We start from the raw sequence: 17,147 nt of genomic DNA, 5'->3' as shown, positions 1-17,147 counted from the left end.
ATTGTGGACAATTCCAATTATGTCACAAAGCATAAATAACTTACGCAGTAATTATTTAACCATTCTTGGTATATAGGTGTACCCTAGTTCTCTCAATTGTTTCCCAAACTCTGACCACTTTAGTCTAGGGTTACACCTTTGCTTGCCTCTAGTGCTCTTAACTGTACCTTGGCTTGCTTCCACTTTGGTCCACGGTTGCACCTTGGCCTGCCTCTACTGCTCTTGCTTATAACTTAGCCTGCCTCCCGATTGCCCCTTTGCTTGCCTCCTTGTCTAGCTCCTTACTTCCTTTTTAGTTTACCTCCCTTCGACCTATCTTTTAGCTTCATCCTAGAGTAACTCCCTCAATGATTTAAGTACTTAAATAACTACTACAATGGTTACATGTCATCATGGTTAAGTATCTAACCATTTTGTGTTATAGGTAGTTATTTAATGGCTTTATCATAGAGTAACTCCCTCAATGATTTAAGTACTTAAATAACTACTACAGTGGTTACCTATCATCACGGTTAATTATCTAGCCATTATGTGCTATAGGTAGTTATCTAGTCATTATGGGCACTATGCCTCCTTGGCTGTCTCTTAGCTTCCTTTTTGGCTTGCCTCCCTTCGACCTATCTTTTAGCTTCATCTTGGAGCAACTCTCTTAATTATTTAAGTTCTTAAATAACTACTATAGTGCTTACTTATCATCATGGTTAGGTATCTAACACTATGGGTGGCTTCATTCTGGAGTAACTCCCTTAATTATTTGAGTACTTAAAGAACTACTACAGTGGTTAAATAACTACCTATCATTATGGGTACTTAAATAACCACTACTGTGGCTACTTATCATCATGGTTAGATATCTAACACTATGGATAGTTATATGATCATTATAGACAGTTTCAATCACGTCACAAGGCTTTAAGTACTTCAATAACTATTGTAATGGTTAAATAACTACCTACCAATAGCTTATCATTATAGGTACTTAAATAATTACCACAATGGTTACCTATCATCATGGTTAGGTATCTAACACTAAAGATAGTTATCTGATCATTACGGGCAGTTCATGTCTATCATTATGGGTACTTAAATAACTACTACAGTGGTTACCTATCATCATGGTCAAGTATCTAACACTATGGTAGTTATCTTATCATTATGGGCAATTCACATCACAAAGCTTTAATTACTTAAATAAAACTACTACAGTGATTAAATAATTACCTATCATTAGCCTCTACTGTGACATAAGTGTGCCCTAGATACCTTGCTAGTACACCTCACCTAACCGCCACATTCCTCATGGAATATTCAACCATAGCCATTACGGTTTGGGCACAACAACTAAGTAGATATTGTCCGTTTTGAGCACATAGCCATTACGGTTTTTGTTATTGGGCTTCGCAATTTAAAATGCATCTTCATACTTAATAGTGTTCGTAATGTTTAAACTAGTTTAAGAACTCAATCGCTAATAATATGGGATATTACATTCCTGAATTTGTATTTATTTCATTTAAGAGGAGCTATTTTGATAGATAAGAGACAATAATCCTAACATTAATCACAAAAATTTCATAAACTCACATTATTCTTGAAATTTGTTGTCCTTAATTTCTAATCAACTGCAATTTTAAATTTCTAACCTCATCATGATAGGTTTTTAAATTTCTTCCAACTATGAGTTACAATATTAAGTACTCATAGAATTACAAACTCTTTGTAAAAAGAGATGAAGCATAACAATATTGGACTATTGGCTGGATAATCATAAAATCACAACATTGCATACACGAACTTTTTTCATTATTATGCGCTTTCATAATTAATGACAAAAAAAAATTGTTTTGAATTGTTTTGTTTATAAATTTCCTATGCTATGGTGTTATCACAGCATACACATTATTTAGCCACACTCTTCAAAATCACAGCTTTATTTTGGCAGGAGTCATAATTCGTTGATTCAACATACAAGTATATTTTACAATATAGTAATTTATTGAACATCTGAACAACATACACGCACATGTAATTAAAAATACCCAAAAACAAAATATCAAAAGTACATGCAAAGTGGAAATTCACTGAAACTCTTTGAATAGAGTTTTTATTAGTAAATTTTTTATAAATAGAGCTTTTATTAAAAGAAAGTTATTTATGTGGTTGCTAATAAAAAATTTTATTAAATGTTACAAATTAATTTAAATATTTTTTTTTAATTTTTAATAAAATTATGTGATTTCTACTCTTAAAATTTTAAAATTTTACTATTAAAAATAAAATAATTGATATAATTTTTAAAAATTGTACTCAAAATAAGATTAGACAACAATTGAAATTATGAAAATAACTTTTGGGATTACTTATTAGATAAGCTATATCAAGGCACTTATTATTAATCACTTGGTATAATTTTTAAATAGAGTTTATTTAAATAAAGTTTTTGTTAGTAGAGCTTTTATATATATAAGTTTCATCAAAAATATTTTAGTTGTTTGGTTGTCAATCATAACTTTTATTAAAAATTATAAAATTACTTTAATAAGTAAAATTTTTAAGGCTATGTTATTATATTAAAAAAATAAATAAGATTGTCAAATAAATATTTTACATAATTTAATATTTTAAAAAGTTTTTCACCTTCTGCTCCCAAAAGTCGAAAATTTAAGCTTTTGCTTAGCAAAATAGCTTTATACCTATTTGATATAGTCTATCTAATAGTCATAAGTGTTTATTTAATCTCATAAGCTCTTATCCAATTTTTGTTATTGTTTAGTTATTTTTTTTTGTAGAACTTTGAAAATTAAATAAGTTATTGTAACTCTATTAGTAAAAAATTAAATTTTGAGCTTTTAAGAGTAGAGGTTGAAAAGTTTTTTTTTTAAATGTTAAGTTATCTAAAATATTATTCACTTATTTGATAATTTTATTTCATTTTTTTTATAGCATAACTCTAAAAAACTTGTCTTTTAAAGTAGTTTTATAATTTTTAATAAACAATTAAATTTTTTTGGTAAAAATTTTATTTATAATAACTCTATTTAAATAATTTTTATTTAGAAAATTATACCAAACAGAGTTTTATCTAATCTTCAAAAAGTTAACTAAAAAATAATCGAGGAACAATTAAAATTTAAAAAAGAGTTTATATAATTAAACACTTATATCTATTCGATAAGTTGTGCCGTAGTCCATTGACTATGAACACTTATGTCTATTATAAAAACGGCAGCGTTTAGGCTAACCAAGTGGTCCAAGTTCTGCTTTGGAGTTTCCACCGGGAAGATCGCGCCAGCACAGCAATCCGTGGATCTTCAGAGATCTTGTAGAACGAATCTGAGAAACGAAACTTGAAGAATGGGTTTAGGTTTCATTGTTGGAGTGCTTGGAGTTTCAATTCTCGCTCACGCCGCTTATTCAACAGTTCAGTGTAATTCCCTAATCTTCCAACTAATTTTATGTTTTGTGATTTAAATTGATTTTTGTTTAGACAAAAAAAAAATTATTTAATTTGAATTGATTTGATTTGGTGGCAGTTAGGGGCTTGTTGAAAATCATGGAAGAGGAGTTTTCTAATCCTCCAATGAATGTGAGTACTGCTAGATTTTCTTTTCCATTTTTTCCTTCAAATAACTTTTTAAATTTTCTTCTTGCTTGCTTAAGTCTTTTGATTTTGTTTCTGGAAATTCAGGTGGTGATTGAGTTGCTTCTAGGGTTAGTATTATGCATGTGGGCAGCACTAATCGTGCCGGGGAAATTTCTGTCCATTCATCCCGACTCTGACGAAAATAGGTATGCTAGTTTGGTCTCCTTGAATTCATATATGTCCAATACGATTGCGCCAATTATGCCATTTTTGTTGCCACATAAGCTTAGAATCTTGCAATTGATCTGTAAGACTGGTTTCCTGATGCTACAACAAATGTGTGTCAATATGATTTGCTTAACATATAAGTATGGACAATGGTGGGATTTTGGAAAAAAAAAACAAAAATTACTAGTAAACTTTGTTTTACAGTTCTGATAATGCCCTAGGCTTATGTGCATACTGTGCAAAGTGAAGCATAATTGAAGAAACTGTTTTTTTTTGGTGTATGATGCATATTGGTCTGCTGGATGTGGCACCCGTACATTGTGTTGCTAGATTTGAGTGTCTCATCCCTTTTTGCCTAAACATATACAGGCATTTATAGATGACAGATAGTTTAGAAGATTTAAGTATAGTTGTCTGTTGCATGACTTCTCATATCTGTATGTTAAACATCACTGTAAACTTTATTCCTAGGACGCCTTAAGTTTATGTAATTTGACATAGCTCCCCTAGTCCACACTTGTGCTTGCTGGGAGCCAAAAGAACCCCTAAATGGGAGATTAAGAATCTAAAGAGTGGAGATTTTCTACCAATTCTATGCCTAAATTAACATGTGCCCCTTTGTTTCCTTAGATGAATTTATAAGGACTGGGAATAACCCAAATATCTGTGTCTTTAGGCAAGTATCCTGACCACCAGAATAAATACAACACTCGCCATATGTGTTATTATATGATGAATGTATGACCATGCTTATATTAAATGGCAGTACCCCAAGACAACATCCTGTCCTATTCAACACACTAATCACTTGCTTCTACACTATATTATCTGCCCTGACTCTGGTCAAAGGTGCACAGCAAGTTTCATGCAAATGCAGCAAGGTGAATAATATACGTAACCATAAAATGGTGGATGGCAGATAAACCTAGGGTACTAAAATTCTGAGTAGCTTCTCTTTTATTATGTATGGCTAGAGGTCACTAATGTAAGAGGACAGCTGATGTGACTGCTAGCAATATTCTTTTATCGTAAAAAGTTCCTTGGCTCACTTACTTAAGGATTTTTGTATTCTTGCGTGCAGGATGGTTTCTTTGCCAGGCAACTTAGATTTCATGATCTTTAACCATCGTGCGAAAGTCTTCCGTTCAGAAATAGACATGAAGCTGAAACTTTGAGGCTGTTTCTTTTGAATTGAAGCTGTAACATCAAGGCAGTTTCTTTTCAATTGAAAGAATTTTCTTGAAGCTTAACCAAGGAGAGCGCTTTGGGACAGTGTGTGAAGTTGAAACGGGTTGAGGGGATAAACATTTGGCTTTTACCTATTGTCTCAACTAATTTTGGTTATTAGATGATCTTTCTTTATCTGCCGTTATTTGCTTCTCTTGTTTATCTTTCCAAACAAATGGTCTATAATTTTATGTGTTTATTGAAGTCTCATTCAGATTTTTGTAGAATGATGTTTGCATCAGTCTTGAGCCTTGTCTGGTGAACATTGAATGAAAACGGATCATCTTAATTTGCATTTTACACTGATATCATCGAAATATGTTTTCACCAGGAAGATAATGTTTGTTTTCCTCGTCGGAGATCTTAAACATCTTAGCCCACTTCAAGGACATTTTACAGTCGTATTCTAAAGATTCATAGCAACTGATGAATATGTGGCAATATTATTTGACGTGGTTCCATTTCAACTAGAGTCTAATATGATTAATCAATAAATCCTGGATTGTTCAGCTGGAGAATGCAATTTTTAGATTGAACAAAACGACAGTGATTATGACTGAACACAAGCACATTCTGGCTATGATGCAATAGATTGTGGAGCTGTAGCATCTCAAGGCTGAATATCATCCAACAGAAACTCAGAATGTTTTCTGAATTGCAGATATGGAAAGAGCTTCATGTATGATTAACCTGGCTGCAAATGATAGATGCTAAATACTGCATTACATGGCGGTGTTTGCATTAACCTCAGGAATGCTAAATACTGATACATAAGTGTATTTTTAGGGGGCGGTGTTTGCATTAACCCCCAGAAGCTCTACGTTGCAGTCTGGTAACACTAAACTGACGAAGATCAAGAATCCTGTCTGGTTTTGTCAAGAAGGCAGCATTTGAAAGTTGTTAAATATTTGCAGCGGGATAGCAGCTACCCTGGTTATAACCGATGATCTTCAATGTATAAACATGAAACTCCTGAAATGGTTCGGTTGCTGAAATAGGTTCAAAATGTAGTAACTTAAGAGGCACGCAAAAATTAGCACCATTCATGATGACCTGTCGCACGCAAAAATTAGCACCATTCATGATGACCTGTCGCACGCAAAAACTAACACCATTCATGGTGACCTGCTTATAACTTTCAAGCAGGCAATCACTTCGTTGAACATATGGATAGATAAGGAAGACAGCTGAAAAATGAAAGAATTCAATTGAACAAAATAGACTATAACTGAACAAGGAAGACAACTGAAAAATGCAACAATTCAATTGAACAAAATAATAGTGATTATCACTGAACAGAAACACGCATTCTGGCAGATGCATGCCACTCTGCAGCAAAATGATTCTTGATTATATAAACTTAAGCCATTTTCTCCAGGTTTAATAATATTAAACATACAAAACTCGTAAAAATTTCTCCACAATCCTATCAAGTTATTTTCTCCTCTAGGCTTCGCAAAAACATTCAATGGTCAAAATGATCCCCCAACAACAATGCTTCATAAAAATTTCCAGATAGGTAAAACTCAGAATATATTCCAAGTTGTGAATACGGAAAGAGCTTAATCTAAGAGAAATTTTACCAGGCCTGGCATATGGCAAATGATTGAAATTACAGGAAGTTTAATTATACATATAAAAGGTATCCCCTACATTTTCAGGATGGTAAACTGTAATTTAGCATTGATACACTAAATGTCAACATCTTCATTTACTTAAATGAAACTTATAAAGGAAAAACATTGAAGATAATCCGTTTATCATACCATTCACCACAAAATTTCATCACTGTAACACCTTTGTAAACAAAACATTTACTAACCACTCATTTGTTTGGAGAAAAGCAATGCAGGTGACCTTACAAGACCTTCTGAAGAGCATTCAAAATCACCAAATCACCAAACCGGGTTATATTTATACCCAATGAAATTTTCCAATAGGCAAGAAACAAAAACCAAAACAGAGGCAGGATTTGAAGAAGGAAAAGTCTGAAAACAGATAGCTCAAAGGACATGGATCGGCCAAAACAAGAATACAGCAATACTTCCTCCTTTTTCAGGGTTAAGAATGCAATGAAGCAGTTACAAAAACATTTTCACTTCCATTTCAGGGGAAGCAAGAGACCGCACGAGTAACAGATGCACATACAGCTTTGGAACTGTCAAGAAAGGGCATTTCCCTGTAGTTGTGCTGAGCAATGGTCAGGTACAGAAACCTTCTGTTCCATTCCGATACCTTGTGGATCCATTCTTTATCAGGTTATTAAATGACACAGAGAGAATTTGGACTCAATCAAAGGGTGTACTAGTCATCCCATGTCAAGCAGGCATGATCATAAGTATCCCATCAGAAAAGCATATTGGAATAGTGGAGAAACCACACAAATTCAATTTGGAGCTGTTATAATTGTAGTCATTGTATTCATGATGATGACATCAAAACAATACACAGCTAACCCCCCAAAAAATAAAAATAATAATAATAATAATAATAAATGATAATAATAATAATAATAATAATATTAATAATAATAACTGCAAATATCAAGAACATTCTCTCTGGAAACAAGAAAATTGGTTTCTAAAGGTTGGAAATGGTGGACTGCAAGCAAGACCGCAACTAACCATCTCTGATAACTAACATATGAAATTTATGTAACTATTTTTCTCCTCTTTAGAAACAAAAACCATATGTTGATACCAAGAAACTTATAAAACAGCACAAAATTAACTTCAGAAAGGCTTTCAAACAAGTAATGTACAAATATTGGCATGCTGTATGAGCATAAAATTATTCGTCCGCCACCACAATCCTAAAACTCAGTCAGTCAATCTTAAGAAAATCTTTCCACCTTTTCAGGACTGCATGGTCTGATTAATATTAGGGATTTTCTTCTTTCTATCTTCCCATATTATTGTTGGCACTAACTTTCTTAAAGTATGTAATTCCTTAGTTGGCTTTTACCCTCAAAATTAACTGATCAATTTGTCAACTATTTGACATTAATGATAAAAAGATGCAAAAAGGCAGTGCAGAATATATCCATCTTATCACATATCAAAGGAAGAAAATAGTTGTGAATACTAGAAACTCAGAATTCAATATATCAATACACTACAACAAGTGACTGTAAAATTACAACATTATGGTTAAAAGAGTAAAAATTTCATTTTCAAAGAATCAGTCTAGACTTGAACAAGAACAACTTGAAAACAAGCACTCACGTACCTATTAAAATTGTTAGAGTGGGATGAGACAGGATTCCCAACAGAATTCCCATGATACCAATACCAGAGTAATAGCATGCCCCTACCTTGGGCACCCAAAGCCTTCTGCTAGCACCAATTCCTAAACTAAAATAATTGCTACCAAGCAGGCTAGAAACGAAACTAATTTACAACTGAGAGAGTTCTTGTGGATTTTCTATAGATTGTTTAAGAATGAACTCAGCTCTTCTCTTCTTGTCATCCTTCTCCTCATCCCGCCAAAATGATGCACTTCTTCTACCACCCTTCTTCTGAAGACTTGAATCCAAAATTTCACCCAAAAATTTCTTGCCAGCTCTAAATTTAAAATGAACAGCTGGCCTCTTCTCGGGAAGATACCTCCTATCACCATCTGCATCATCACTAAATCCACTAACTTTCACTGCTTCAATAGCAGGAGCAAATGCCTCCATCACAGACATATGGTTCCCCCCAGACATTTTATCTTTAAGCTTAGCTGGCAAGCCAACTGGAGATATATCTTTCTCTCCAGATTGCAATGGCTTTGCAAAAAAGGGGTTACTACCAGTTTTGAGTAGCTCTTCCTCATCATTTGCAGGCCTTGAGGCTGAAGTTCCGGTTTCACCATTGCACACCAACCTCTGCTGCAAACTCAACAAAGCCATCTCTGCCTTTCTCCTTTGCCTCGCTAGTTCAATCTTATCAGCACGAGGATCCGACTTCCTCTCATTCCACATAGGTGTATATATATACGTATGAGGATCGGGAAAAGCTGGCAACCAAGATGGAATATGCTTCCCAGGTGGTGTTTCATTCATTTCTTCAAAACTCGGTATCAATCTCCGACTCCTAATAACAGGATATTGTGGGATTGGCTGTGCAAAGGGGATTTCCTCCTTCGACTCCACAAAGTCAATTATTTCTTTAACTATCCCCGAACCCACAAGACATTTACCAATCTCTGCGGCACCCATAAACCCCTTTAACACTTCTAAATCTTCTATTCCGCGAATTATATCAAACAAATTACATTCAGTTCTACAGGCTAAGTTAGCTTGAAAGCTGGATGTTTTACCTAAGTCACAGATGTATCGAATTGCAATATCCAAAAGGGCGTCCAATGCCGAGTCCTTGAATCCCTGAAAGCCCACGCTCTCACATATCTGTGCAACCGCCATTTTCGACACTGCTCGACTAAAGTCTTCGGCTTTAGGTCTGTCTGATGACGTGTCGGTTCTGGATTCGCTCCTTGATGTGCTCTCTCCACCTCCATGGTTCATGTTCAAAACCTCATATCAAAACTAGGGTTTTATCGCAATCTCTCATTATTCACCCCATTAACACCCAACTCTAAGTCGGAAATTATTTCAACTGACACTACTAAAAGAACCCAATTAAAACATTAATTTCCCTTCCCGTTTCTCGCGTTTTCTCAGCAAGCAAACAGGGAAAAGAACCGTTGGAAAGGTTGCAAACCCTAGAAACTACAAAATTTGAAAATTGGACACAAGTAATCGCTAATTAATCAACAAAGAATGCTAACTCATTAGAATTGACAATCCCAGAGAGCCAAATCCGTTATCCTTAAAACTGAAGAAAATTGAGCGAAAAATTGTAACAAAGTAAATAATAATAAACCCTAGGGAAGAAAAAAAAAGTGAATTTTGAATTTGTGAAAAAGGGATTTTGGGATATGGAGCGAATTTTGAGAAATTGAAAAACCCCAGTAAGACCCCAAAAAAGAGGAAGGTGGATCGGCTGAGGGACAAGTGAAACAGCTGATGACTATTGAGACGATGAAGTGAAGCTTTGGTTGGGTTTATTTATAAACTTATTTACCCAATCAGTGCACAATATTTTCTTTTTATTTTTTTATTTTTTTATTTTTTTATTTTTTTATTTTTTATTTTTTCTCTTAAAAAAAAGTTCAATATTTCTAAGCACTACTCGTCCGCGTATAGAAATTCTGCGCTCGCTGTACTGGGTTTTATATAAGCAAATTACCAAACTCTCCTTTGCTACTTACTTTCAACCCTTTTTACTAGTTTTGGGAAAAAGCTACCAAGGCCCCGACGTTTGTTCAAATATACATAAAGACCCTGTTGATTTTGGAAACAATCTCATAGACTTTTTTTTATTCAGATGAAATACAATTGAGTCGAGGGAAGGGACTTTCGAAGATACATGCAGGGGCCACGGCTGCTGTAAGAATTTTTTTAAAAAAACAAGTTAATATGCAATATATAGGGGGTGGGACTTTTGGTAGTTTTTTTGGTTTTTAGTTCGATTTATAACTCGTTCGGATTTAAGAATTCAACTCAAACAGGTTGAAAAATTATTTTTATTCAGTGCGGTTTGGTTTGCTTCGAGTTGTAAATTTTGGGTTGCAAAATAGCTTGGGTTAATAATTTAGGTCGGGTTAATAATTCGGGTCAAATCAATATTAGCCAAAAATAAACCAGTTAAATAGCAAAATAAGCAAATGATGAAATGTTCAGGTTATCAAAACACCAAATTGAAAATATTCCACTACAAATTACAACAATAAAAGAAAATAACAATAAAGAAAGCAGCTTCCAAATTCCAATTCCAATTTCCAAGTCATGAGTTAATCCAAAAAAATAAAAACGTGCATAAAATTATTGAATTAAAGTAAAACCATCTCCATTTCTCCATCAACAAACAGAAAATGATAAAGTAAATCAGTCAATTCTACAAAAAAAAAAAAGAAAAAAAAAAGCAAATCAGTCCATTAGGCAACAATTAACCTCCACCAAACAAGCATCAACAACCAATATATATATATTAGTCCTTCATTCTTTACCCAACTGTTACTTTCTAAAACATCATAACACCACCAAATCATATAATTTATTCTTTTTCAACCAACTATTATTGCAACTATAAGCCTCAATCGCAAACAACTCATATTTATAAAGATACACATGAAGATTAATAATTCACCAATCCTAGATGAAGCAAGTAACTGACCAACCAAAAGTCTTCATGTTGAAACACTTGGATGGTCCGGTTGTGTTGATTTACGAAGCTCTATATGAAACAAAAAGACTTAAAAATAAATAACTCATAAAATAAAAAACCAAAACGTCTTAATAACATAATCATAAAATAATTATATATTATACCTTTCGCAAGTGCATTCATAAACTCATTTTTTTCAACCAACACTTGAAGGTTTGTTGTCGCATCCACGAAAAATGAACATCATAACCAATTTTGTGTCAATATGAGTGGTTCCACCATATCAGGAGTCATAGAACTCCTATATTTATCTAAAATATGACCTTCTATACTAAATGCTGACTTGGATGCAACAGTAGCTACTGGAGTGGCAAGGACATCTCTTTTTATTTGTGATAAAATTGGATATTTCGAATTGTTAAACTTCCATTATAGCAAAATATTAAATTGAGTATCAATGAATTAGGAACTTGAAATTCAATTGTTTCCATCAAGTAAAAGTCTAACTCATTTGACAATTCTACGTTATCTCTCGTCTTAGCAAGCATCTCAGTGTATTTAGAGAAATGATCCTCATAATCATTATCGGCATCACCAAAATCCAGAAAAGTCAGCCCACTACTAAACCCACAACCACTAGCATGGCTTGGACTTGCACTTGGGTGTTTTGCACTATATGCTTCATAAAGCCTATGCAAAGTGTTTTTCACTATGCTTTTCATCTCACCACATTTCTCGCTACCCTTGCCATATATACTCTCAAAGTAAACTATTATGAAATTCATTTTGCTCCGTGGATCTAGCATAATAGCAACAATCAACAACTTGTTTATTTTCAATATACACTCCTAATACTTGTCAAATTTTTCCTTCATGCTCAATGTCAACCCTTTCAAATTTGGATCAACATTTTTAGACATTGAATTCAAAGCTTTTTCAACTTTGCATATCTCATTGTAGCAATTACTCGATGTCACCCTCAACGAAACAGAAAATGTCAACATGGCATCATAAAAAATCCACAAAAACCTAACCATTCGCCGAGCATTTTCCCAATCATCACTTCCCGGAGGCCCCTCCCTTCTCTTACCACTCCTAGCCGCACCTTATTTTTCATGAAAATAAGCATTGTAAAGCTTATCCTCGTTTGATATTCAATCAGAAGCCGACTTAAACTTTAAAGTAGTCATTGACATGATATAGGTGGAATTCCACCGAGTATGATAATCTAAAATCTCACTTCCTCAAGAAATCTGACCATTCGGCCCTAAAATCTTCTCTTCCTCAACATGAATTTTAAATGATTGAAATCTTGGAGTAGATGACCTCATATATTTCACAGCATTACGGATACTAACAATGCTCTTGTCTATTTTCCCCAACCCTTCATTAGCAAGAAGATTTAGAATGTGTGCACAACAACGCACATGCAAATACTCACCATCCAACAGTAAGGCATCATCTCTCCAAGTCTTCAATTTATTCGTCAAATACTGAATGGCACTATCCATGGTGATTGTGAACACACTCTTGATACCCCAATCAAGCAAGCATTTTTTCGATTTGCTTACCAATTGTCTCCCCTTTATGATTAGGAACCATGTTAAAACTAATGATCTTTTTGTGCAACTGCTAATTATCTTCAATAAAGTGAGTTGTTATTACCAGATAACCGGACATCGTAATCGAAGTTCAAATATTAGTGATAAGAGAGACTTTTTGCTTACTATCACTCAATAACTCTTCAAAGAAGCTTTTTCAGCCAAAAACAAGATAAGGATATCCTTAGTAATGGTTCTACGTGATGGGACAACATATCTCGGACATGTAACACTACAAAAATGCCTAAATCTGATATTCTCCACATGTGAAAATGACAGCTCATCAAGAAAAATCATTTTAACAGTTACCCTTTTAACAACATCCTAACTAAGCCCTCTAACCACAAGCTGACTACTATCTTCACTCTCACTAGTAGGTTCTTAAGTAAAACTACTTGGTTGTCTCAATAATTCTTGTACTCTTCACACCTTTCATGGTGGTTTCTCAATGTGCTAGTCCCATCCAACAAACTTTTACATTCATATTCTTGACCACGATAGTTACACTTGCACCAATCCTAATATTTTGCTAATCTAGTGAAATGTTTCCACATGATTGATCTTGGAGCCATTTTCTTTCTTGGGTTAGGTGGTTCCGATGCCATCATCGATGACCTTTTCCTTTTTTATTCGAATGGGGCATTAATAGTAGTTGGTGGTACACCATTAACTTCATCAAAATTGGATTCATTTGATTGGGAGTTGTCGTAAACTCTTGAATTATCCAATGCAGACATCTGAAATCATAATATATTCATGTACAATCAATTTTTTTGTAATTATTATTCTTACATCAAGTTACTACTTAAAAAATTTAATTATCATAGGTCATAACACAACACCAAATTAGACATATATATGCATGTAAATTGATTACTTTTTGTAATTGGACTATTTGATGATGATAATTGATAAACCAAGCAGCGGCCATTATACATAAATTATTAAATTTCATAATTAATTAAACTAATAAATATATAGAAATTAAGGGTGCATTTGGTATCATTTTTTATTGAGTGTTTTTTGTTTTGCAAAAATAATAAAATAGAAAATGCATTTGGCCGAGGCGTTTCGTAGCTATAATGAAAAATTATGGAGAATGAAATGTTTCCAATCTTTAACTTTTCTTACCAAATGCACAAAACACAATATTTGCGGTCTCTGAATTTTGTTTTCTATTCTACATGGATTAATTGTATGGGGACCACACTTTGGTGACTTTTGTGGGTTTTTAACATTAAAAACAATTGTGGGCCTAAAGAGATATGAAATACAAATATGAAACTTTTGTTTAAAAATGATATATATACAGTAATTTTTATTATGTTTATGCAATAATTTTTGTTTAAAACTATTTTAAAATAAAATAATAAATAATCTTTTGAAATAATTATGGATGTTCTATAAATTATTCTATAATATTTTATTTTATAAAACTTTGTAATAATATAAAAACTTATAATTTTATATTAATATTTATTACTACAATATTTTACTTGTTTATTCATTTTTTTAAAAATATCTAAAATAACAAAAAGATAAATTTAAAATTTATACATATCATATAACTATTCTAAAACAATTTTCATAAAAATTATATCAAATACATTTTTACTATTTGTATTTTTCCAGACAAACTACCAAACGCATTTTACTCTTTTTCTTTTTTTGATGTTAGTTTTAAAATAAACTACCAAACACGTTTTCATTTTCACCAAAAACTAATCCTTCTTATTTTTTAAAGGAAATTCAAAAACACAATTTGAAAAACAATACCAATCGCACCATAATTTTTTGTATGCATGAACATATTCTAAGTGTTAATTAATATAAGATTTTTTGTTTGCTGATATTCTAAGTGTTAATTTGTATTGAGAGCTTCCAACATGGGAGAGAAATATTCTTAAGCATGTAGTTATATTGAAGGAGCATTTGGCTCCTCAATATGGGTATTACGAGTTTGCTTTGTTAAGGGGTATTTCTCAGGATTATGTATTTGGGGCTTGGGTGAGAGAAAATTATTTCTGAGAGTGGTTGTAATAATTTTTTACATAGTGAATATTTTTCTCTGGTTGTCTTGTGACAACGGCCGTGGTTTTTCTCCGGATTTGGAGTTTTCCACGTAAATCTTGTGTTGTTTGATTAGTGTATTCTCCATTTAATTTTCTTATTAATTTGTTGCTTGATAAATTGCTTGGAGTGATCTTGAGAGGAAGTTCAATTTCCTAACAGTGGTATCAGAGCCATTGATTGAAGTTTTGATGTCGGGGTACTATTCACGTATACGGTACTGTTCACATGAAGCAGTGGGAGCCAATCCAAATAATCTGTGGTGAAGAGAATAGGAAACAAATATGTCAGCAGCTGGTGTTTTTCAAACTTGGTTGAAGTTTGATGTTGAAAAATTAATGTGGCTCATGTGAGAGGACGAAGAGGAGATTGTCTAGTCAGGGCGTGAGCCAGTGCTGACTATTGAGTCTGACAATGCTAATGTGTGGGTGATGCAGCAACGTGGAGCGGTGGAGGAACTGCCGGTTGGGATCGATTTGAAATACAAGTATGCAACCCAAGAGGGGGGGTGAATTGGGATTCTAAAAAATTATTCAATTTATTAAAGAAAATCTTAATGCAATTATAAATCAAATTCAAAGCAATAACAATTAAGATGATCACAATTTAAAAAGATAAGGGAAGAGGGATTCGAACACCGAGATTTTTACGTGGTTCGGCCAACCTCGCCTACGTCCACGCCTCCAAGCTTTCCGGGCTTGAGGATTCCACTAAGCAAGCCTCCAAGGCTTCAAATGCTTACACTTGACTTCCAAGGTGTCAATGGACCTTTACAACAAGAGATTATCCCCAATCTCATAACCCAAGTGTATCCCAACACTTACAATTACTCAAAGTAAAAGATTACAAATTGTTTTTCTCTCACACAATATTTAAGATTACAAATCAATGCCCAATTTGTGAATAGATGAAGAGAGAATGTGTTTTAAGCTCTATGAAGATTGTATTCTCAAATATTTGCTCAATGGTCGTGTTGTGATCAATCTTTGTTTGAATTTGAATGAGCTTATTTATAGATGCAGCTGAAAACTAGCCGTTATTGACTTTCTGCACACTGTCGGATCACCGTTAGCTAGATGTCGGATCGCCGTTTGACTGGTCAATATGACCGTTGGGCTGATTTTTCAAATTGTCGGATCGCCGTTATCTAGATGTCGGATCGCCGTTTAGGTCCAGAGGCTACTGGTTGATATCGGCGAGCCGTTTATCACACATGTCGGTTCGCCGTTAATGTCCAGAGACTACCCTTCAGTTCTGGTTGATATCGGCGAGCCGTTTTATCAACATATCGGATCCCCGTTTAGGTCCAGAGGCTACTGGTTGATATCGGCGAGCCGTTTATCACAAATGTCGGTGTGCCGTTTTCGTCCAGAGGCTAATCTCCATTTCTGCTTGAAATCGGCGAGCCGTTTACTACAGATGTCGGATCGCCGTTTTCCACAAAAACTGCTGCAGTGAACTATTTTGCAAGATGACTGTTTTGTCTCCAAATCTTTATAAAAATACTTTATGAAACTTGTCAAAATAGATGAAAATTATGTTGAGCTTTTAAAACAATTAATCAATCTTAATCATGTTTGTTATCATCAAAATCAATAAGGAATAATTTATGTCAACAATCTCCCCCTTTTTGATGATGACAAACTTTTCAAGAAAATATTTGTGCAATTTTGCTCCCCCTAAATATGTGCTCCCCCTAAGTGAAATTTTGAAAGACTTGTTAACTCCCTTAAAAAAAATATTCAACTGTTAATCTCAAAATTTTAAACACGAAATTTATGCCAGTAAACTCATGCATGCCAATACTATTTTGCCAAAACCAATTTCGCATTTTGCCAATTGCCAATTTCTCTCCCCCTTCATCATCAAAAAGAAAGAGACGCGATGAATGACTTATGTTTGGAGAAATTTGGGCAGAGTCTCCCCTGAAATATGAGCATTTCCTCAACAACACACAAAGTTTAAAAAGAGAAACACTTCCATATAAATATACCACCATATCAACCAACCTCCATACCAACAAATTCACACTTCCAGAAAGAGCAATATAATCAATATAATACCAAAAACAACTTGAGCATAAATCAAGAGCACATGTCCAACATGAGATATCAGAAGCATAAACACAAAATAAATAACATCATATGCATAAGGCAAATAACATGAAATGAGAAATGTCTGTGCGAATATCATAGGGACAGAGAAAACTAAGATGGAGGCTGTGAAGAC

At 33.7% G+C, this 17,147-nt stretch overlaps 2 protein-coding genes across 5 annotated transcripts; one reads left to right on the top strand and one right to left on the bottom strand.

Annotated features, from left to right (window-relative positions):
- Positions 1-3,200: 3,200 nt before the first annotated feature.
- On the top strand, positions 3,201-5,336 carry LOC18038051 (membrane magnesium transporter). The gene is made up of 4 exons (XM_006428331.2): positions 3,201-3,427; positions 3,534-3,586; positions 3,689-3,789; positions 4,893-5,336. Exons 1-4 carry the CDS (start codon positions 3,355-3,357, stop codon positions 4,984-4,986), a joined length of 321 nt encoding a protein of 106 aa, XP_006428394.1. The 5' UTR covers positions 3,201-3,354; the 3' UTR covers positions 4,987-5,336.
- Positions 5,337-5,588: 252 nt separating this feature from the next.
- LOC18039525 (transcription initiation factor TFIID subunit 8) lies at positions 5,589-10,097 on the bottom strand. 4 transcript variants are annotated; one of them, XM_006428330.2, is made up of 2 exons: positions 8,267-10,097; positions 5,589-7,273 (listed from the first exon to the last, which is right to left on the bottom strand). In XM_006428330.2, the coding sequence occupies exon 1, from the start codon at positions 9,543-9,545 to the stop codon at positions 8,433-8,435; it is 1,113 nt and encodes a 370-aa protein (XP_006428393.1). In that variant the 5' UTR covers positions 9,546-10,097; the 3' UTR covers positions 5,589-7,273; positions 8,267-8,432. The 4 variants fall into 4 exon arrangements, with proteins under 4 accessions (XP_006428393.1, XP_024037746.1, XP_024037747.1 ...); XM_024181978.1 differs by having other exon boundaries at positions 5,589-6,225; XM_024181979.1 differs by having other exon boundaries at positions 5,589-6,127.
- Between the last annotated feature and the right edge of the window lie 7,050 nt (positions 10,098-17,147).

Source organism: Citrus clementina, unplaced genomic scaffold, assembly GCF_000493195.1.
Source record: "Citrus clementina cultivar Clemenules unplaced genomic scaffold, Citrus_clementina_v1.0 scaffold_6, whole genome shotgun sequence".
Lineage (NCBI taxonomy): Eukaryota > Viridiplantae > Streptophyta > Magnoliopsida > Sapindales > Rutaceae > Citrus > Citrus x clementina.
Note: the sequence above shows the minus strand (reverse complement) of the source record. Positions and strands in the feature narration are given on the sequence as shown.